Source organism: Sardina pilchardus, chromosome 23, assembly GCF_963854185.1.
Source record: "Sardina pilchardus chromosome 23, fSarPil1.1, whole genome shotgun sequence".
NCBI lineage: Eukaryota > Metazoa > Chordata > Actinopteri > Clupeiformes > Clupeidae > Sardina > Sardina pilchardus.
The window spans coordinates 20,865,981-20,886,568 of NC_085016.1; the positions used below are offsets into that span (position 1 = coordinate 20,865,981).

Sequence of the window (20,588 nt, forward strand, 5' to 3'; positions counted from 1 at the left end):
CAGTTCTGTGAAACAAAACGATTCCCTCATGAACCTAGATTGTTGACAAAAAGCAGATTCCATAACGTAGTTTACCAAGTTTTAATACAAAGTGAACACAAAAACAATGGAACATTGAAACAGTCAAAGAGAACAATCAAATAATCAGTCAGAAGAAGAAGAGTAGTTTTTTAATCATCACTCAATGTCCTCTTCACCCTCCTCAAACTCGCCCTCCTCCTCGGCAGTGGCATCCTGGTACTGCTGGTACTCAGAAACCAGGTCGTTCATGTTGCTCTCGGCCTCTGTGAACTCCATCTCATCCATGCCCTCTCCGGTGTACCAGTGCAAGAAGGCCTTGCGGCGGAACATGGCTGTGAACTGCTCGGATATGCGTTTGAACAGCTCTTGAATGGCTGTGCTGTTACCAATGAATGTGGCAGACATCTTGAGACCCCGAGGTGGAATGTCACAAACGGCCGTCTTCACATTATTGGGGATCCACTCCACAAAGTAGCTGCTGTTCTTGTTCTGGACATTCAGCATCTGCTCATCCACCTCTTTCATGGACATGCGGCCACGGAAGATGGCTGCCACCGTCAGGTAGCGTCCGTGACGAGGGTCGCAAGCAGCCATCATGTTCTTGGCGTCGAACATCTGCTGGGTGAGTTCAGGCACGGTGAGGGCACGGTACTGCTGGCTGCCACGGCTGGTGAGGGGAGCAAAACCAGGCATGAAGAAGTGCAGACGGGGGAAGGGTACCATGTTTACTGCCAGCTTGCGAAGATCTGCATTCAGCTGTCCTGGGAAACGAAGGCAGGTGGTGACACCACTCATGGTAGCAGACACCAAATGGTTGAGGTCACCGTACGTGGGAGTGGTTAGCTTCAGTGTGCGGAAACAGATATCATATAGGGCTTCATTGTCGATGCAGTACGTTTCATCTGTGTTCTCAACTAACTGATGGACAGACAAGGTTGCGTTATAAGGCTCCACCACTGTATCTGACACTTTAGGAGAGGGGACTACACTAAAGGTATTCATGATGCGGTCTGGGTACTCTTCACGAATCTTGCTAATCAACAAAGTTCCCATGCCTGATCCTGTGCCACCACCTAAAGAATGCGTAAGCTGGAATCCCTGTAGGCAGTCACAGCTCTCTGCTTCCTTCCTGACAACATCTAGCACAGAATCCACTAGTTCCGCTCCCTCTGTGTAATGCCCTTTTGCCCAGTTGTTTCCAGCACCACTCTGACCTGTACATCAAAATAAATAGAGCACCATTAACAATCATGCGCTAAAAACACAGAGAAAAATAAATGACTAATCATACACAACTTTTCAATAGGCGTGTGAACAGTAATCTGTCATACCAAAGACAAAGTTATCAGGCCTGAAGATTTGACCAAATGGTCCTGAACGGACAGAATCCATTGTTCCAGGCTCCAAATCCACAAGGATGGCACGAGGGACATATTTCCCACCTAAGAACACAAAATGTAAGAAACCATATTACAGTAAACCATCGATATTTCTAGATTGTGTAATATGCCACTGATTCAACATTTTAATCCTATCGTAACTTGTTTTGTGCTATCTTACCAGTTGCCTCATTGTAGTAGACATTTATTCTTTCCAGTTGTAGATCACTGTCTCCATGATAGGTGCCAGTAGGGTCAATGCCATGTTCATCACTTATCACCTCCCAAAACTGAAATGAAAAGGTGAGTTTAACAATCACTCAGAGGGACATAGAGTAGGGTTCCATATTCTATGATACATTTGCTATGATGCTCTGGCATATTGCACTGCAGTGCATACTGCATTGGTAACATTACATTAATAGGTTCCTACAGGTTATGGAATCTCTGCCTATTTTAAAGTATACTCCAGACCAGACATGGAAAGTCAGGGAAATGTGTATGCATTTGCGTCACTTGACATCACTGTAACTTTCACGTGCTATGTTTGTGCCCATATTGTTCCCACTGCAAAACACTGGTATGCAAGGATAGTCAAATAATCAGTTACTGTTAACCGTTTGAAACAAAGCCTCCTATTCAAATATTAATATTCCTATTAATTCATTGTAAAACTCGCGCGGGCATGGCTGTTGTGCAAACATAGCACAATATAGTTACTTATCAAAGTAGAAGTTATGCTAACGTTACATAGCATGTGAATGTTGATCAAGATAGAATCCTGCCATCATGAAAAACCTACTCTTCTTTCTTCTGCTCGTGTTATGCATTAAGTGTAGCCAGCGCAATGAAGATAAATTAACATTGGACTACTACTTTTCTGGAACCCTTGATAAATTATTTGTATGCATAGTTGCATACACCTATCTTGTAGCAGCTAGGCCTTATAGCCACTATTCCCACTGTAGCATTATGCCGAAGGACTTAATAAAATAGCCTAGGCAGTAGATTACTGGAGAGAACATGAAGTTGAGGGTAATAAATAACGATTAAAATCGATAACTGCAGTTGTCGTTAATTCAAATACAATGCGTTCACTGCCAAAAGTTATCATATCAGGCATTATATGGCGGCACTCGCTTGAGAGTGATGTAAGTTCGCTGGCATAAGAATAGCAGTTTAAAATGTATTTTAATTACGTACATACTTCCATGCAATATTTATGTTTTAAAGAGTTATTCGTTTCCCTCATTGCTGCTTGGTTGTGGCCATAGACAGTTGTGGCTAGCTGCCTACATTCTTTTTTTTTTTTTTATGTCCATTTATCAATTTCCCGCTCTAAAAAAAATGTCACAACCTTAACGTTAAGGTTATTTGACTGCTATGAAATATTTGGTAACTGGAGATCATGTACCATTCATTATCATAGATAATGAAAAATCAGTTTGTCAGAGAAAAGACGTGGGATTTTAGATTTGATACTAGATTGGGAACCCCTGCATTATGTATTGCAAGAGGGAAATATTACGTTGATCTAGCTAGGATAGCAGCTAGCTGCTAGATAACTATCATAGACTCCATAGCAGCTAGCTAACAGGAATGCAATGGCATGGCAAAAAAACATATCAGTGACTTCACTTAGTATTCACCATCAACTTCACTGGCTAAGAAACCAAGCATATAAAGGTGGGTAGTGTTTGCATTGCTCAATCATTCAGGGCTAAATAAGCCACATTTCAAAAAATGCCCCTTCAGTAGCCTAAACAAAAATCTAGCTAGCATATTGCTAGTTGACGTTAGTATGCTAACAAGGGCACAAAGCTAATGCCACACCACCAGTCATACTTGTTTCTACAGATATTATACATACCTTGGCGCCTATTTGATTCCCACACTGGCCGGCTTGCAAATGAACAATCTCCCTCATTGTATATTGTGTGAAAAATGTCAAACTGTGTTCAGGAATCACTAAGATTGTCTGTCAAGTCTGGTCCAACCGCCAAATGTCCGTTGGAAAGTTTGAAAAGAATGGAGGTTGCTGGTTGCTGTGCAGTCAGTGTGCGCAGAAATCAGTTTACGTCATACTGCTCTCCAGCGAATCAGCATGCATTATGTCTTTTATGTTTATGGTTATGATTGTCCAAAGCGACTTAAATAAAACAATGCGATAATTAAATTAATAGTGAACAGTTTTAAAAAGTTGGCAAAACTACATTAATGAGGATAGCAGAAGTTGCAATCAATGCAATCAAAAGGTTAATGAAAAACAATGAAAATAAACAGTACTGTAATATAATATAGTATAATATCATATACACTTAATTAACTAATTGCATGCTAAACAGATGCATTAGACCCCTCTTCAAAGACCCAAAACTATCACAGGAATGGAGAGCACTGCTGGGGAACTCATTCCACCAAGAAGGAACCACTGAGGAAATTGGACCTAGCATTCATGGCTGGTCGATACAGACACTCATCGGAAGACTGCAGCGGTTGGGGATGTACACCTTCATCAAAGGATTGAGAGAGTTGGGAGCGGATCCAGTTACGTTTCCTACAGGCCAAGGTGAGAGATTTCAATTTAATAATTCTGGCCATTAGGGAACCAATGGATAGTAAGGAGAGGATTTCCCTCTTTGGCTGATTGAAGACAACTGCAGAATTCTGAACCAGTTTTCAGTCTGTCTTATCACAAGCGGGCAGCTAACAGTGAATTACAATAGTTTGTAGATCATGGCCTGTACAAGAGGTTGTGTTAGATCAAATCTGATCTTCATAATGTTGTAAAGTATTGAGGAGAGACTTAGAAAAAGAAAAAAGTTTTCTACTGTCAGTGGCGCCCTCAATCTTGCTCTGATAGAATGCCTTTTTTGTAAGTGTAGCCTACTGCAAGTGAAAAAGATGATAAAGACTGGTAGTTACTATCATAAAGATGCATAATGCATACATTTATGTTCATGGTTCTTAACAGATGCATTTGTCCAAAGCGACTTACAATGGCATTCATAAACATTACATCAACATTAAAATGACCAGTCACAGGGCTTGAATAATAATGAATTCAAATAAATTCATAGACTAAATTGAATTGACAGAACAATAACAATAACCATGAACATACAAACCACAAGTTAATCAGTTTAGAATCAAGCTTAAACCTACTAGCCTGCCTACTCCATTTGTCCCAACTATTCTGAAGGTGATTTACCAATTAACACACCTAGGCCTATCTATGTAAATTATTCAACAAAAGGGGAAGGAGACAGGATCCATTCTCCAAAATGCAAATAAATTGTGGAAACAACAGCTAGAGGCTATGTGGTTTTACTCTGGGAAAGTAAAAAAAGGAGACACATTAATAGGGATTTAACATATATCCAATTAGATCTTGCAAAAAATGCCCTACAAGCTAAAACATCAACAAAAAATGTTACAACATAATTATTTTTCTGATGTTGGCCATCTTGAGGTTAACTTGTAGTTAACATCATTGAGATTAATGCAGTAAAAACAGCTCAATAGAGAACATGTTTTTATTTTGCTACAGCTCCCCGCTGCTGGGGAAAACTCTAAAGAAACATTCCAAAATATTCCAGAAACTAAGAGCAAGATGTAACCTCTGCTTTAGGCGAATGAAATGTCATTGAAGAACTCAAGTAATGCGATGGGGCTGCCACAATGACAACAGCTAGTTTGTTTTACAACACACGTAATTATTGTTTTTGTCAGACAGGTTTTAGCCATGTGACCTCAAGTACACGTGATTGTGTAAGGGTCTAGTAACATGAAGAAATGGAGGGAGGCCATCTTGTTTAAACCACGGGCCTTTTCCTGGTGTATTATGCCCAACATTTCTTGTTTTCTGGTTGACTTCAACAGTATGCATGTGGTAGGCATTATCATTTCACCTAGACATAATTCAATTCAGCTGAAATCTGTTAAGCTTGTTTATTAAAAACATTAACCAGCTCTGTTCTGCAGGGTATTCAAGGTCTCATCATGGAAGTGTCCCCAGGGTAGCAAATGTTTAGTTGCATACAGCGTTTTCTTTCTCCTGGGAAAAAGAAAATACAAATTATACAGTAAATATATACTATATACTATACGTGAAAGAATATATACACTATAAGTGAAAGAATGATGGAATGTCGTGAACTTGATGACCTGTACTACTGATGAGCGTACCCAAAGAACCAATGGAAGAACTACCGGTACAGAACATGTTAACTATCTTCTTAAGAAAGGACAATTTAAATGAATGGTGTTTGGCACAACATACCATCAGTATACAGTATACTATGTACAGTACTTACTGTTTTCAGCTGACTGATCGAGTCCTCAATTCTGATCCTCAGTTCATCAGAAATAGCCAAGTTGGGTACAACAGACCACTGTCCACAACTGAAGACTACAGGCATTGAGACCACTAGGCCTTTAGGAACATTGTACTCTCCTGAATAAAAATGCATGCAACAGGGAACCGGTGAACTTAGTTCTTAACTTCTTAGTTCATACTACTCAAAGTGATACAAGTCATGTATGCCTGAGCAAACTGAATGTGAAACCTGCATATTTAATGTATACCACAGCGTAAGAAAAGCCCCTCTGAATTATACATTGAATGATATGAATACACTGCATTGCAGCTCATGCCACCCACCAATAATTAATGGCAGCTCACATGTGGTGACTGGTGGCCTTTACCTCTGCTGATTATTCCCAATGAGAAAACCTCTTCAGGAGCAGAATTATTGTTCCAGGCCTTCAGGATGGTGCATACCCCATTTGTTGCTGACATGGCTGCAGCTCTTTCAGTCTTTGAGGTTACCATGGAGCGATGTAAACTCAGCAAGCTCATAATATCAGTCTCAAAATTTTTTCTTCAGAGACAAATAGACAAAAACAACAAAAATACATCTCAGTGTGATGCATGCAGAAAAACACCATTATTAGTGAACACATTGGTGCTTGATAAGGGTCTTAAGTGTTCCCCCCCATTTATTGACCTACTGTATTTCCTACTCTACACACTGCAGAACTCACTGTAGGATAGTTACCTGTTATATGTCATTTCCAAAAGTGGCTGAGAAAAGTTAGGAGGTCCACAGATGGCACCTTCATATCGGAACACCCTTGCTCTTTGAAGATCCACATGCAAGCTGCCACTGATATTTCCCCATATGATGACATCTGTCACATCTAACAGGAAAATAAATATGCTTCACACCAGAGTTTGAGTTGCAGTATTGCTTACCAGAGAGAAAACAATGGTGAGGGATGAACAGTGAGATATGATACCTGCTGACGTGACACCGAGCTTCTTTGCTATCTGTGCCCTTGCCTCATACTCGAGCTGAGTTCCCATAGCAACAAAGTGACCAGAGTCCACAGAGGGTGCATTCTCTAGAAGTAAAGAACACTTCAGATTGATGAAAGAGTCCCCAACAACCACCACCCGCACATTCTTATGTGCCCTTGAATCAATGAGTTTTCCATAATTTTGGAAATTCTTGGCCACTGTCTTCATCACTGCCTGACCAACTTCTTCCGTCTGCCCCTCTTTTTCTTGCCCAGGTTGCCAGTCATCAAGGAAGATGATAAAATCAGCCTGGTGAAAGACATGGTCATCCAAGAAATTGTGAACAGTGATCTCATGTAACTGTGGAGAGGAGAGGTCCTCAGTCTCCATTTTGATTCCATGCAAGGCCTCCTCACTTCCTCCAGCAGCTAGGAGGTGGAGGCTGATTCGAGGAGCATCGGTGAAAACTTCAGAGTCAAACAGCTGAGGGATCAGGTAGTAGCATATTGGGTGCAGGGCACTGCAAGTTAAAGGTGAGGCATGAAAGATTAGGTCCATGTTTATTTTAAAATGCCCTGTCCCTCTCTCTCTCTTCAATACTCTGATGTATTGCACCATGTGTGCTTATCTGAGAATATCTAATAATACACAGACACTCTTCCTTGAATACCTTGCTTCACACAGCACTCACCTGCTTATCCAAATGTGTAGAGGCTGAAGCAGGCTGTGCCGGTGTGCTTCCTCCTGCATACACTGCTCCTTTGTTTGAAGGTTTTCTTTTGCGATTTTCAACATCAAGTCTGTTGTCATCTCTGATGTAATTCTATAATAACCCTGAGAATTTTACAAAAACAAATCTAAGCTGCTTCTGGCATTATAAGGAAAAGTGTTGAGATAACGTGCTTAGCCTGCAGTAACCTTACTGTCTATTAAGTAACAAACAACAAACATACCTGTATATGTTCCATGAAGTCACTGAAACCACCCAGAAGCATTCCTTTCCCCCCTCTATGAATAAGTTCTCTCCACACCAAAGGAGAGTGTTCATGGTCCCAGCCATTACTGAGGCAAGTCGTCTCTAACCATTGCTGTTTACAGAGTAACAAAGGGAAAATGTTCACTAGAGGGCAGTGGTTGAATCAAATTAGGACATGCAGACCGATCACGATTTACCTTCCATTCATTTGGATGTACACAAATTTTGTGAATACAAAAGTCGGGCAGCTTTCTCTGAAGTAAGTCTGCAAGAAGCTCTGCTTTTGCATAATGAGGGCAATCTGCCTTGCCTAAGAAAAATAAGAGGAAAAAGAATCATGCATGTTGCTATTCCGAGGTAAAATGACAAAGAACAAATTAAAAGTATCTAACTTGATTGAGTAGCCTACACAGTTGCTGTGGATGTGCTAAAATTGTGAGAAATTGGAAATTAGAGGCTAGATCTACCTGCAACAACAAATCTTGCCATGATTCCTAGCGGTTCCAGTTGCTAGGTAACCGAAGGTCCTTCTGGGGTTGAAGTGCACAATTTCTAGAACTAGTTATTTTAGAAAATTATGTTGACGTTCACAAACTTATTTTGGATGGATAACATATATATAAATAGTGTACATCTGTCCATGTTTTCATAAAGAACAATTATATTTTATACAGTAGAGACACATCTTTTATTTTCGTTTTACCCACTTTTTTGACCTCTTGACGGAACTCGTCTGTCATGGCGGCGCGCAGGTTGTGCATGCGTTGAATAACGTTAGCTGTCAAGGGTAAATATTCAGTCAACTCAGCTTGTTGACTATTTTGACCGCTTCAAATACTGGAAATGGTGAGATTGGAAAATGCGACAACGGCTATTTTGGGAGTTTATCACAAATAACACTGACAAATGTGCTTACTTCGTGTTGTTTAGAGAAAGCTAGCTGCTAGCACTATCAAAGAAAGCTCGTTCCCTTCAGTAGTTGGTAGTAGATAGGCAGGCAGGCAGACAGACAGGGTCAACATTTTCTCCCCGGCTATTTTGCTTTTAAGTTATAGCTTCTGAAGACTGAACTGTCTGTGAATACAAATGTTCGCCAACCAGTGTCTATTTTACGGTAATGTCGTTTCGGTTGGACGGATTCTAGCGTTAGAATCAACAACAGATGCTGTCGCACAGCAATAGTTAACGTTGCAACCATAGTTGCAACTAATAAGTGCATTCTTGTTTACCATATGCTGCTAACGCGTAAGTTGACTTGATGTTCAGGCCACATAACATAGCACGTCGGCATTAGGCCTACTCAAGCTCAGCTAGAATTTAATATCACGACCCCCTACTTAGCAACTCCAGACAAAATGAACATCCGCAAAACAGGTGTGGAGGTATTCAGGAAAGCCTTGTTTTTTAGCAGGCATAGGTCAGTTTTGGCACAACTGGGGTCTATACTCCACAGGGAGCATACACATAATACAAGGCCTGAACACAGATCAGCAGCTTCCTCTTGGAGCTGGAATCATGTAGTAAGACCTGTGGTCAGTACAGTAAGGTACTACTCTCAGCATGACCCACGTCCAGGGCAGTCTTTGGAATTGCAAAAACCCTCACAGTCCCCGTCAGAGCGCCCAAAGCCCAAGCAAGAGAAGACCCTTTTCTTCCGGCAGCTGGACGAGTGCGCCTCTCCCAGTGATGTGTTGGATCTCGTCAGTAACAACTCACATACCCACCGGCGTGCCAGCAACAGCCTTTCGCGCATGTGGGAGACAACAAAAATGATGTCAGATGATCAACGGCTTTACGAACTGAAGCTGATGTTTGAACACCAGGGATTTGAGGAACTGTGCCAGGTGGTCATCAACGAGGCTCCAAAAATGCAGAGTGAAAGCATGGCCTATAGTCTGCTGGCACTGGTCAAGCTGGGGGTGCCTCAACGCAGTAGAGTGGTCCAAGTCCTCCTGAGGGTCATTCAGGTAACTAGTCACTAGTCGGCCACTTTTGAAATCACAGTCATAATGACTAGACATACAGTGGGCAATTGTATAGCTGTGGTGTGTCACTTCAGTCCTGGCCCTTGATTGTCCGTAATCCTGGTATGACAGGCCATAGACTGGTGTAGCCATCCTTTATTTGTTCAGCTATCATTTTTAAAGGATTTCACGTGGAAGGAGGCTGGATTTGAAATGTATTTTGAATGGGTCATATTGGCGAACAGTTGTGTGTTTCCCTCAACAGGAATCCTTGAACCATTTTGACGAGCGGACTCTGTCGGTCATTGCTGGAAGTTTAGAACAAATGGAACCACTGCAGAATGTTGAAGCACTTAGACAAGGGCTCAGGTAATCTGGTTATTCCTCTGGATTTGTGTTAGCTCTTTTTAGGCCTTTTATATAGGCCCAATAGATATTGGAATGACGGTCATTGAAATATCTTTATCTTCTCTTTCTCCCTAATGTTAGTACAGTATGTTATTGATATTCAGTTTTTTCCCAGGTTGAGGCTGGAGAATGATATCTCCCTGATCAAGAGGATAATTCCACTTCAGACATTTATGCGTGCAGTAGGGAAGGATAGTTCAGATGAACTGAAAAGGAAATTGGAGGCAAGAAAATAAATATTCTTCTCTCACAGCTAATTGTGTGACATTGTTCTTACTGCATATTTTATATAATCTAAACATGTAAGGTGAACATTGAGCTCTAATTTGGTACTTGACAGGGTCAGATTCTTGCTGCTGTGAACATTTGAGCTTACATAAATAACTTATTTTCAAACTCTTTTTTTCCCCCACAGAAAAAGGCCCTGGGCATGGCCAAGGATTTTACAGTTCCCAATGCCCAATACATGCTTTCCGCAATGGCTGTTATGGGACTTAGTTCAAAGCTCCTGTTTGAAATTTGCTGTAAGAAGATAGAGGGTAAGGAAAACCTTTAAGAAAACAAACAATGCTGAATCAAATTAAAACAATGCATCAGATCTTTCTGTGGCACTCTCCCATTACTAGTTTGTGTGGATGGGAACTGTATGACAGTAATGGCAGCCAAGAGATTGGCAAGAGGGCTTATGATGTTATGATGGCGTTTCATCCTGGTTGATTGGTAACCTTATAGAACGCAAAACAATGGGGAATTCAACCGAGCAGTGGAATAAATGATGTTATACACCTCAGACAACCCCATTTAATCTCATTAGGAATGGAGATGTGTTGTTTTGTCATAATGATCTTATTTAAAGGAACTATGTGGAATTCTTTAGGCTTTGAGTTTTCATCAATACAGCTTCACGGCACTCTCACACCGACTTGTAGTTAATATAGCAGCCTATGTGATACGACATGGTATTACAAGAGAAAAGGCCCAGCACTACAGTAGTTGGTTTACATGCTTACTTCAGTGGATATCTTGTCATCATGGAGCTTAAGTGTTTTAGACATACATGCGTTGCGCTTTAGGTGTGTTACTATTTCTACGTCATTTTTTGGACAATCAAACGAACAAATATGCCACACACAATGTCCATTTTTGGATGTTGTAAGGTCTATCACCCAATTCAAATCATATGCTGCTTCATCATCATATCACATTTCTATGCAGGATATTGTTTTTACATGACACATTCTGTACATCCTTATGTCTTCAGTAACAATGGTTTTGTTTGTAATGATTTCTTCCGTATAACTGTATTATTACAAAGACTTTGTTTTTTTTTTATGTCCTAGACAATATACAGGGGATTCCATTTTTCAGACTCATGGCCATCCTGAAGGCAAGTCAGGATCTGCACATTAGGAACAGTTCTCTGCTCTCATCAATATCTGAGTATATGGCCACCAGCTGTGCCATGTGGAAAAGTAAACAGGTAAAGTGTTTAGGGGAAAAAGTTCAGTATGCCATTGAAAAATGTTGTAAGCATATTGCCATTTGCTGTCAATAAACGGTGTGGTTTCCCACTGGATTTAACCTAGTCCTTGTCTACAACTTCAGTGAAGATTTCCATTGCAAAAAGCTTTTAATAGTCATTGTATGAGAAACAAACTATTGTATAGAATGTGCTATCTATCAGTTTCACCAGTCCAAGGGGGACATACATGTCATAATTTGGTAATGACTGCTCCCCCTCAAGGTTATTCTGCTCCTTTTGGAGTTTGAGAAGCTGCATTTTCAACCCACAAACCTGATGGATGCGTTTGCTGAGCGAGTCATCGAGAACCCCGATGCCCTCACGCTTAAAGATATCCTCGGCATCTTGAGGGTCTACTCTCAGCTCAACCATGACCTAGGGGATCACAGATCAGAGTGAGTGTTAGCTCTACACTGAAACTTCAAACAGGCTTCTAAATAAGTTAATTTTGCATTAAAGGCAGACTTGCTTTACACTAACCCCACAGCTTTCTTGATGCCATCACACACGCTTTGGAGACCTATCTAGATCGGCTTCACCCAGACACCCTTCTGAAGGCCATCTTCTACTTGTGCTTGCTAGAGCACTTTCCTGTTACCCCACTGGAGAGACTCTTTCGGGAGGACACATTGGAGCAGCTTTTCAGCCATGGTACTGGTACTGGCGTGACTGGAATTTGGGATGGGAAATACAGAAAATGATATTTTCACATTTTGAGACCCTTTGTAAAGTAAACTCTTTAAGGATTGCACACTTTGAGGCATAGTGAGAAAAATCTCTCATGATTATATATCAGGATACTAATATATCAGCGCCTATTTGATAATCGATTTGATTTTATATTTGCCTTGTTGACTGGTATTGGCCTATCAGAAAATAACAGCAGTCGCATCAATTCTGCACTAGCTAAATGGACCGACGTATTCAGATATAATGATGAACACACATTTTTTTTATTTCCCTGCCTCTAAAGTGTATGATTAACAAAAACAAAGTAAACAAACAAATTGGTAGTGACATCGACCTAATTGAAATTTTAATCATCAGCATTCAAAATTTCACAACCCAAATATCCTTACTGTATATGCCAAAGAATATGTTCTGTTACCATGAAATTGGTTTTAGGTTGGTAGTGATCAAATAAACATAATCAGAACAGTTCTACTATGTGAGAGGGAATATCATACCTGCCCTAGAGTTGTCTTTTTACTCCAACAATTTTTTGGCATCATCAGTGATTTTCTGTAAGGTCAGAGAGATTTTGTAGTAGGTATCCTGTTGTTCAAATGACTGTACATTCCTTCTCTCTGTCTGTAGAGAAACAGAAAGTCTTGGGTCTGAAGCATAGGCTCCATGTTCTGGATGTCTGCCTGCGGCTAGACCAGCCTTCTCTCCCTCGTCCCTTGTCTGTTCCTCCCATCCTGGGTGACTTGCGACACCCAACCATCCTGCACCTTCCTCTTGACCTCCTCAGCATGTTGAAAAGCTTGGAAGGAGTGGAGACAATAGAGGAACATCTGGTTGTGGAGAAGACATATCTTATAGGTAAGGTGTCGTGTGCTTGTGCGTGTACTTGAATTACATATGTAACATATGTGAAAGATCTGTGAGGCAAGTCAAGAGGAAGATTTTCTACCTGAAGAAACAATATTGAGATTGACATTAGGCCTTTTATTATTACGTTATGATTTCAGTCACATCCATAAGATATATCAATTACAAATTACATCACGCAGGCTATAATTTCAGTTGTTGAAATGGCACAAAGTTTTAGAGAATTGATTGCCATGAGAGGATATGAGGTATACAGTATCTCTGTTTGTGATCTTTCTTTACATTCCAGATTTTGTGATCAATCTCTCATCTGAAACTTCTCATGGAGATAAACCTCTTCAGGATCAACATCCTCCTCCAAAGTAAGGCAGCTGAAAATGCATTTGTTTTTGTAACTAAATAATTCATATAATTGGTAGCAGCTAAAATGTTTTAATTTTAAGAGGCTGAACTATGGTGCCTCTTAACTGCACAACTGAATTGAGTGCAAGTTCTTTGTCAGATTATATATTCTCAAAGAAAAAAAAAAGGGTTCAATAAAACACATCACATTGTCTACAATTACAGTACATCTCATCCGTTACTAAAAGCCTCAGTGGCTGAATCCCAAAGTGAGCCCTGAGGACTAACGACTATAGACTGACAGACTTCATTGATCTTAGGTTCTAAGTGAGTGAGTGAGTGAGGCCACATGGGCTCAGATAAATATGCATAGGATTGGGACAGCACTTCACAAGATCACATGTACAGTTATGTGCAAAATAATAGCAGTGTGTTTAAAACAACAGAGAAAATGTCCATGCTGTTCCTAATAGCATTTATTTCCATACATACAGGCACTAGTAGCAGCACACATTCAATCCCAATACATAAAGAAAAGAGTATGTACAGTATCTGTATTGTCACTTACAAACCGGAATATTTATTGTATTGTTGCAGGCTGGCAGTGCTGTGTGTCCCCCCCTCTGTCTACTGTTTTGGAACGTCTCATTTGCGAGGCAGGGTGGCCATGCTAACTCGCCACCTGAGAATCCTGGGATACTCTCCTGTGCTGGTAAACTTCTGCCAACACACACACACACACACACACACACACACACACACACACACACACATGCACATACATACCTACATACATACCTACATACACCTACTCATCTTTTTCCCCATTTGTTTTTTCTCCAAGGTGCCCGTGCAAGACTTGGTTCTGCTTCCAGAGGAGCAGAGATCTGAGGTGCTGAAGAGGTTGGTGTTTCCCGAACGAGGAGAGGCGGGAGGGGAGACCGCTGCCACTCTGGGGTCAGGAGACATGTGAGGTGTTGTGCTGTGACTGTGCAGTGTTCCTCAGGGGATCAACGAGTGCAACGCCTTTCCTGAAATCCGGATGGAGTAGATGTTTCCAGAGGAAACATTGTTTTGAGGATCTTGATGAAGACATCACGTGTCATCAATTTTTATACCTCAGTATATGATTGCCTTAAGAAACAATCATTACAACTATTACTAGGGACCACATATGGTCTGAAAAGCTCCCTTAAAAGGGATCTATATATTTACAAGATCATTGAATTGGTCTTTCAAAAACTGAAGTTTGACGTGCATGGTGATGTATTGTTTGTTATTATGATGGCTTGTATTTCAGCAACAAATTGTTGTCATTCAGATTGTTATTTAGAGTAATACAACACAAGTAACTGCACACTGAAAAGTGTCTGTGAAAACAGACTAAAGATTAAAGGGTGATATAACCAGTTTCATAAGCGATGTTCTCATGTGTTTTGTTGGAATAATTTACACAATGGGAGACATATCCGGGATTTACAAAATCTATCGCCAGCTTGGAGACTGATTTAAAGAATTTATTATCCTCATAAGCCTCAACTTGACATCCTTGGTACCACCAGATGGTACTCTTGAGACTACGCAGAAGCAGTTCTCGGCTTGCGTGCTGTAGTGTCACAGTCACATCAGAGTATCACTTGGAACAATTGAGCCAGATGAATGGCACATGTTATGCTTGTCGTCATGGAGTGCCATCGTACAAGGTCAAGTGTGAGTTATAGGAAAGATGCAGATGAAGTAGAGATAGCTAGCCAACAACTATTAATAGCCTCATGATTTAAAAACAACAACAGCATTTTTCTTCATAATCTGACTTAATGAATCATTAGTGTGTTTTTGATTTACTTTCTGCATTTAGAGCTATAGGAAATGTGTTCCAATGGGAATGAATTTAACATAAAACAATGTTGAATGAATCCCTGTTTTGGGGGATGTAATATATTCCCTCAACCCAATTTCTTCTAGTCTGTACTGCCCACTCAAGAGTGACCCTTACAAAAATAACTGCTGCACTACTTCAAGTGTTCAGTTTTCTGAGTATCAGAAACAAAAGAAAAACAGCCTAAACCAGTTTCTTATGCCAGCACACTAGGTGGCTGTATTTAAAAGCTTAAATCGGAGAACAAGAAAGATTTCCGTGGAGTTAGCGACAGTAAGCGACAATTGCGGGCGAAAAAAACGTCAAAATAAAAGTACACAGGAAATGGTAAGTTTTGTAAGTACCTCAGTCAGAGACATTTATCTCAACGTTTTGCATTAAATGTAAATATTGTGCTGCAGCTACTGTAGGAGAATCATCTTGCCCACATCGAAAGGACCTCATGAAACACATATTTCCATCCACCTTGACACCTTAATTCACTCAGCCTACAGCCTGACAGAGAGAATAAAAACAAAAATAGAAGAAGCGATAGCCTAAGAGTTTTTAAATGAATGTTTAACAATGCCTATAAGTATTGATTAGGCTACCTTTTTTCCTACACCTTCAAACCAGTTTGAGCAGCCAAGTATGCCAACTTGTTATTCTCACAGTCACACAATTTGAAACCCATCAGTTTATGATAATTGTAGGCGACATGTCGCCCAATCCCATTGTGTCCTGTGAGCATGCTTTTCCATGGGGATTGGACTACTGGTACAGTCGAAAGGCAAAGTTGTTTGAAGATGTTCATTCCATTTCACTGCCCCTTTTTTAATATGCACAACTTGATCATTTAACAGCCACACATTTTGAAAATCAGGCGTCTATGAGGCCTAACTCCAGGGTTTCCCGCAGCGCTTTCCTGCTAAGGCGGCCGCCTTAACAACACAGGGCTGCCGCCTTAACTAGCGTCTTCAATACATAAATAAATAAATATATTATGTATAGTGATATTCGCCATATTACTCTGTCATGTTTTCTCCCTGTCATTCCAAACCGTAGCCGCTAGTCTCCAGAGGGGTTACCAGGATGCAATCTTTGGGGGGGCATTTGGCTTATTTGGGGTGGCAACAAAAAAAGCACAGTATTTTAGCGCATGGCCACTTGGCAGACTCACAGGGCCCATCTAGGCCCTAGACTAAACAATGTAGTAGCCTAGTTGTTAAACCAGGTGAATAAATGTATGGGTTTCCCAATATCATTTGTAGTGGCGTGACTGATACAACTCACATTCAATACAATAATAGGTATACAGAATCATAAATGATCTGTAGCCATTCTATCTATCTATCTATCTATCTATCTATCTCTCATGCATCAGCCAGGTGACATAGTCAATGAAAAATACATAAGACTATTAGTGTGTCACAATTGTTTTGATACTGATAATAAGTTAAGAATTCTGATACTTTCTTGATTTGATTTGGGAGTCCCAGCACACCAGTGGAGATCAAAGACATTACAAGGCATATTCTTCCCCCAACACACTCAGTGAAAAGGTGGCTTTATTTGTATTTCAAACATTTTGAAATTCATATTAAGTTTACATTATGATAGCCTATGTGTAATTAGTTATATTAAGTTGACTATTTCATATAGATTTTTTTTTTTACTCACATTTTACATGATTGTCATATTGATTTACATTTATCTTTAATGTCATGGAGTGCCTGTCACTTTAAGAGAACGTGAGAGCTTCAGTGATGATATTCGGCTAGTCTAAAATAGGCATAATGCATAGAAATATGTGGAAGCAATGCGTTGATTCTATGTGGTTTAAATAAACGTTCAAAAAAACGAACAAGAAGAGCACAATATGCATGCAGTGATTATTGTGGGGTGCTAATACAGAGCGAAGTTGGAGACCTGTGTATGTGCTGCCTGCAATTTAAAAGCTGGATTACTCGGGAATGGCTTATTGTAGGGTGATATCAGCTAAATTGGGCCACTTTTTGGTAAATCGCTTGGGACAGTAATACAATGTTATCTATGCCTTTTCCAAGTGTTTTTATAATTAATAATGACTGTTTTTCATACTTTTGTGTTGAAAGTATGTAAAAAAATATAAGTATTTAGGCCCTACAGTTCTTGAAACATCAGCTGTGCCAACTTTTTTCGCATGAGCAGTTTCAGGTAAAATGGGCCAGCAGCTTCAGGTAAAATGGGCCAGTCTAATTTTAAAGGGAAATTATAGTTAATTATCCATTTTAATTTTTAAAATACAATTGCTAATACAGCCACATAACATTTAGACTGCATTAAACAAACATATTCATATGTGGCAATAAAAACACATCGTGGGTGCAAACCCATGAGCACTTAAAAAAGTCAATTTTGGAACCTGACTGATGCCAGTGGTGTGTGTGTGTGTGTGTGTGTGTGTGTGTGTGGGTGTGTGTGTGTTTAGAACAAATGTGTAAATTACAAAAATTCACATTCAAAATTGATAATCGATATATTCAAAATACTAATATTACTAACTAATATTACTAGTGCGTGTGTGTGTGTGATAAAAACATTTTTCCTTCTTGTTTGCCATAGCCTACTGGTGGTGGGGGGAGGGGGGTCATGGTAAGTGTGTGTGTGTGTGTGTGTGTGTGTGTGTGTGTGTGTGTGTGTGTGTGTGTGTGTGTGTGTGTGTGTGTGTGTGTGAGACTGTGTGCGTGCACGTGTGTGTGTGTGTGTCAGTCGGTGTGTGGGTGCATCATGCATGTGTGGGTGTGTGTACACACCTACATAGGCTACACACACAGAGAGAGAGAGATACACCGTGACACACACTCTCACACACACACACACACACACACACACACACACACACACACACTCACTCACACACATGTGTATGTGGCCCATTAGAATGGGCCCATAGGATGGCCCATTTTAGCTGAAACCATATGGCCCATTTTACCTGAATGGGTTAAGGTAAATTGGGCCGCCAAGAAAAACATGATTTTTCCAAAAAATATGTTCATATATCAAGCTAACAACATTAAGTCTGATGGATGCCATCAAGACAGATATTTTGCATAGTTTTTTTATGGGCATGTTTGTTTTTTTATAGATTTATCATCCTTATAATAGTTTAGTCAGATTCGCTATGCCAGGCTACTTACCACACAGCTTTCTGGTGCAGTCTTGATTAGCATTATTGCCCTGCCCACCATAGCAACCATAAACCAATCAAATCACCTGTTACTTGTCAAGCACAGTTATGACAACAGTTTAACATCCTTTGCAGTCATTGGCTCTAAATTCCAGAGGGGCTGGGACCCCCAAACCTTAAACGGCCCATTTTACCTGATGGCCCATTTTACCTGATATCACCCTACAAATTAATGCTTTATAGCCTCGTAGTTGGTAAGGTCTGCCATTTGATTTGATATGGTTTGCCACGTGTAAGTTGAACGAAGAGCTTGAGATATTTTACCGAAGGTAGGCCTAATGTTGTGGAGATGGAATAAAAACGATTACATTTCATGTAAATTCAGGTTGATTTTCTCGCGAACTGTTTATTACAGCAACTAGTGTTTAATATCATCGGAAAGCTAAGATCGTGCTCTGTCAGGTGATATGCATGTGATATCAGTGTGATTAGAACTTCGTGAGCAATCCAATACAGAAGAATGGGTGTGCATTTTGCACTTTTCGCAGATAATGCGAATGTTAATGCAGGCCTAAATTCATATTGATTTTCTCGCGAACGCTTATTACAGCAACTACGTTCTTAATACCATCAGAAAGCTAAGATCGTGCTCTGTCAACAAGTGACACTATATATTAGTATGACTAGAGCTTCGTGAGTAATCCAACAGAGAAGTATGGGCGTGCATTTTCCATTTTTCGCCCGTCGCAGATAATTTCTCTGGGGTGGCAGAGGTTATCTTTGGGGAGGCACTGCCTCCCCCAGCCTCCCCCTAGACACGCCCCTGCTAGTCTCCCTTCCCTGTAGAACGCATAAAAAAAATAAACTTTTTCAAATCGAGTTGGCCCATATGCGCACAGGCGACACGCTCATTCAGGTGCCACTGCCACGCATATCTCAGAGTGACTGCGAACACAAATAGCCTAAACCTAGCTAGATTTGACGACTGTCACAGGAATGGTTCTCCGTTGAATCTACCAAATGTATGGGATGAGCGGCATAACACTTTTGAGCGCTTTATCATTTTTTTTTTTAATCACTCGTCTACTATGAATGCATTGCATAGCCCACTGCATCTTGTAATTTGTTGTGACAAACACTTGTGCCATCTAGCCTACAGCTAACAACAACTTGTGACGGCTATTCATTCACGTGTTGTAAAATACTGAAATTGTCTGAGGTTTACGCAGGCTAGTTTAAACTTTAAACTGTAGCCTCATGCCAGTTTCATTCATCCCGACCAGGCGGGACGCACGTTTCCGTTTTGTAGAAATAATTCCTGAATGTTTTTGTTCAGAGCATGCAACTGTATTTGAAAGATGACAGATTTGGTTGCTAGTGACAAAATATTAGCGTTCAATGCGGTACAATCTCGCTAATTATGTTTTAAAAAGCATTAAAAACGTTCCGGCTATATGAGCAACAGGCACGCACAATATACAGCTTCAATCAAAGAATTGCAGCTTTAGGCTACTAAATCACAATTCACTAACTTTACCATACAGTCGCAATGTTACATTTTCATACAGTTTCATATTTATTTCATGGTATATTCTAAAATATCCACTATTATAAATATTCTTGGTTTTAATAGAATATTATAATACTGACTGGCTTTAAAATATATCCTATGGTGCTATGCTGAGCAGTGCAAAGGTTTTGAAAGATACAAAAGGCCCTGTATTGGAGTTGTAAACTTACACTTTTAAGGTATAATATTGTCTAAATTGTGTTAATGATGTTTAATTGCTGATACAATATAAATCTGATACAATCAATGTGAAATCCAGGTATATTGCTGTCATTAGTGTCATAACTCAACATTTTCAACATTAATGAAATGCTGACAGCCTACTAAATTTTTACTTCAGCTGACCTCCTTGTCTTTAAGGAAATCAGAAAAGAAGTTATTTAGACAAGTGTGTGCTAGACTGCTCCTGTAGCCAACAATCCCCTCTCTACCCTTTGGGAATTGAACTGTTATATGATCCTTGGTGATGTAAATTATGAACCCCCCCCCCCTTGGGAATTGAACTGTTATATGATCCTTGGTG

General features: G+C 40.2%; 3 protein-coding genes across 7 annotated transcripts; 1 reads left to right on the forward strand and 2 right to left on the reverse strand.

Moving 5' to 3' along the window:
* Positions 1-67: 67 nt before the first annotated feature.
* LOC134070852 (tubulin beta-4 chain) lies at positions 68-3,447 on the reverse strand. Its single transcript, XM_062527326.1, has 4 exons — positions 3,271-3,447; positions 1,582-1,690; positions 1,353-1,463; positions 68-1,235 (listed from the first exon to the last, which is right to left on the reverse strand). Exons 1-4 carry the CDS (start codon positions 3,325-3,327, stop codon positions 178-180), a joined length of 1,335 nt encoding a protein of 444 aa, XP_062383310.1. The 5' UTR covers positions 3,328-3,447; the 3' UTR covers positions 68-177.
* Positions 3,448-4,421: 974 nt separating this feature from the next.
* Positions 4,422-8,179, reverse strand: mdh1b (malate dehydrogenase 1B, NAD (soluble)). Of its 5 annotated transcripts, none has more exons than XR_009937039.1 (9): positions 8,146-8,179; positions 7,876-7,988; positions 7,656-7,790; positions 7,394-7,536; positions 6,702-7,222; positions 6,461-6,602; positions 6,085-6,283; positions 5,717-5,856; positions 4,422-5,457 (listed from the first exon to the last, which is right to left on the reverse strand). XR_009937039.1 is itself a non-coding variant. In XM_062527942.1 (9 exons), exons 1-9 carry the CDS (start codon positions 8,165-8,167, stop codon positions 5,431-5,433), a joined length of 1,419 nt encoding a protein of 472 aa, XP_062383926.1. In that variant the 5' UTR covers positions 8,168-8,179; the 3' UTR covers positions 4,422-5,430. The 5 variants fall into 5 exon arrangements, 4 of the variants coding, with proteins under 4 accessions (XP_062383926.1, XP_062383928.1, XP_062383929.1 ...); XM_062527942.1 differs by having other exon boundaries at positions 6,108-6,283; XM_062527944.1 differs by having other exon boundaries at positions 6,108-6,283; positions 7,394-7,525; positions 8,088-8,146.
* Positions 8,180-8,408: 229 nt separating this feature from the next.
* Positions 8,409-14,886, forward strand: fastkd2 (FAST kinase domains 2). Its single transcript, XM_062528473.1, has 11 exons — positions 8,409-9,645; positions 9,908-10,011; positions 10,166-10,274; positions 10,466-10,589; positions 11,391-11,530; positions 11,795-11,967; positions 12,060-12,223; positions 12,890-13,117; positions 13,416-13,488; positions 14,066-14,180; positions 14,313-14,886. Exons 1-11 carry the CDS (start codon positions 9,034-9,036, stop codon positions 14,439-14,441), a joined length of 1,971 nt encoding a protein of 656 aa, XP_062384457.1. The 5' UTR covers positions 8,409-9,033; the 3' UTR covers positions 14,442-14,886.
* The last annotated feature ends 5,702 nt before the right edge of the window (positions 14,887-20,588 follow it).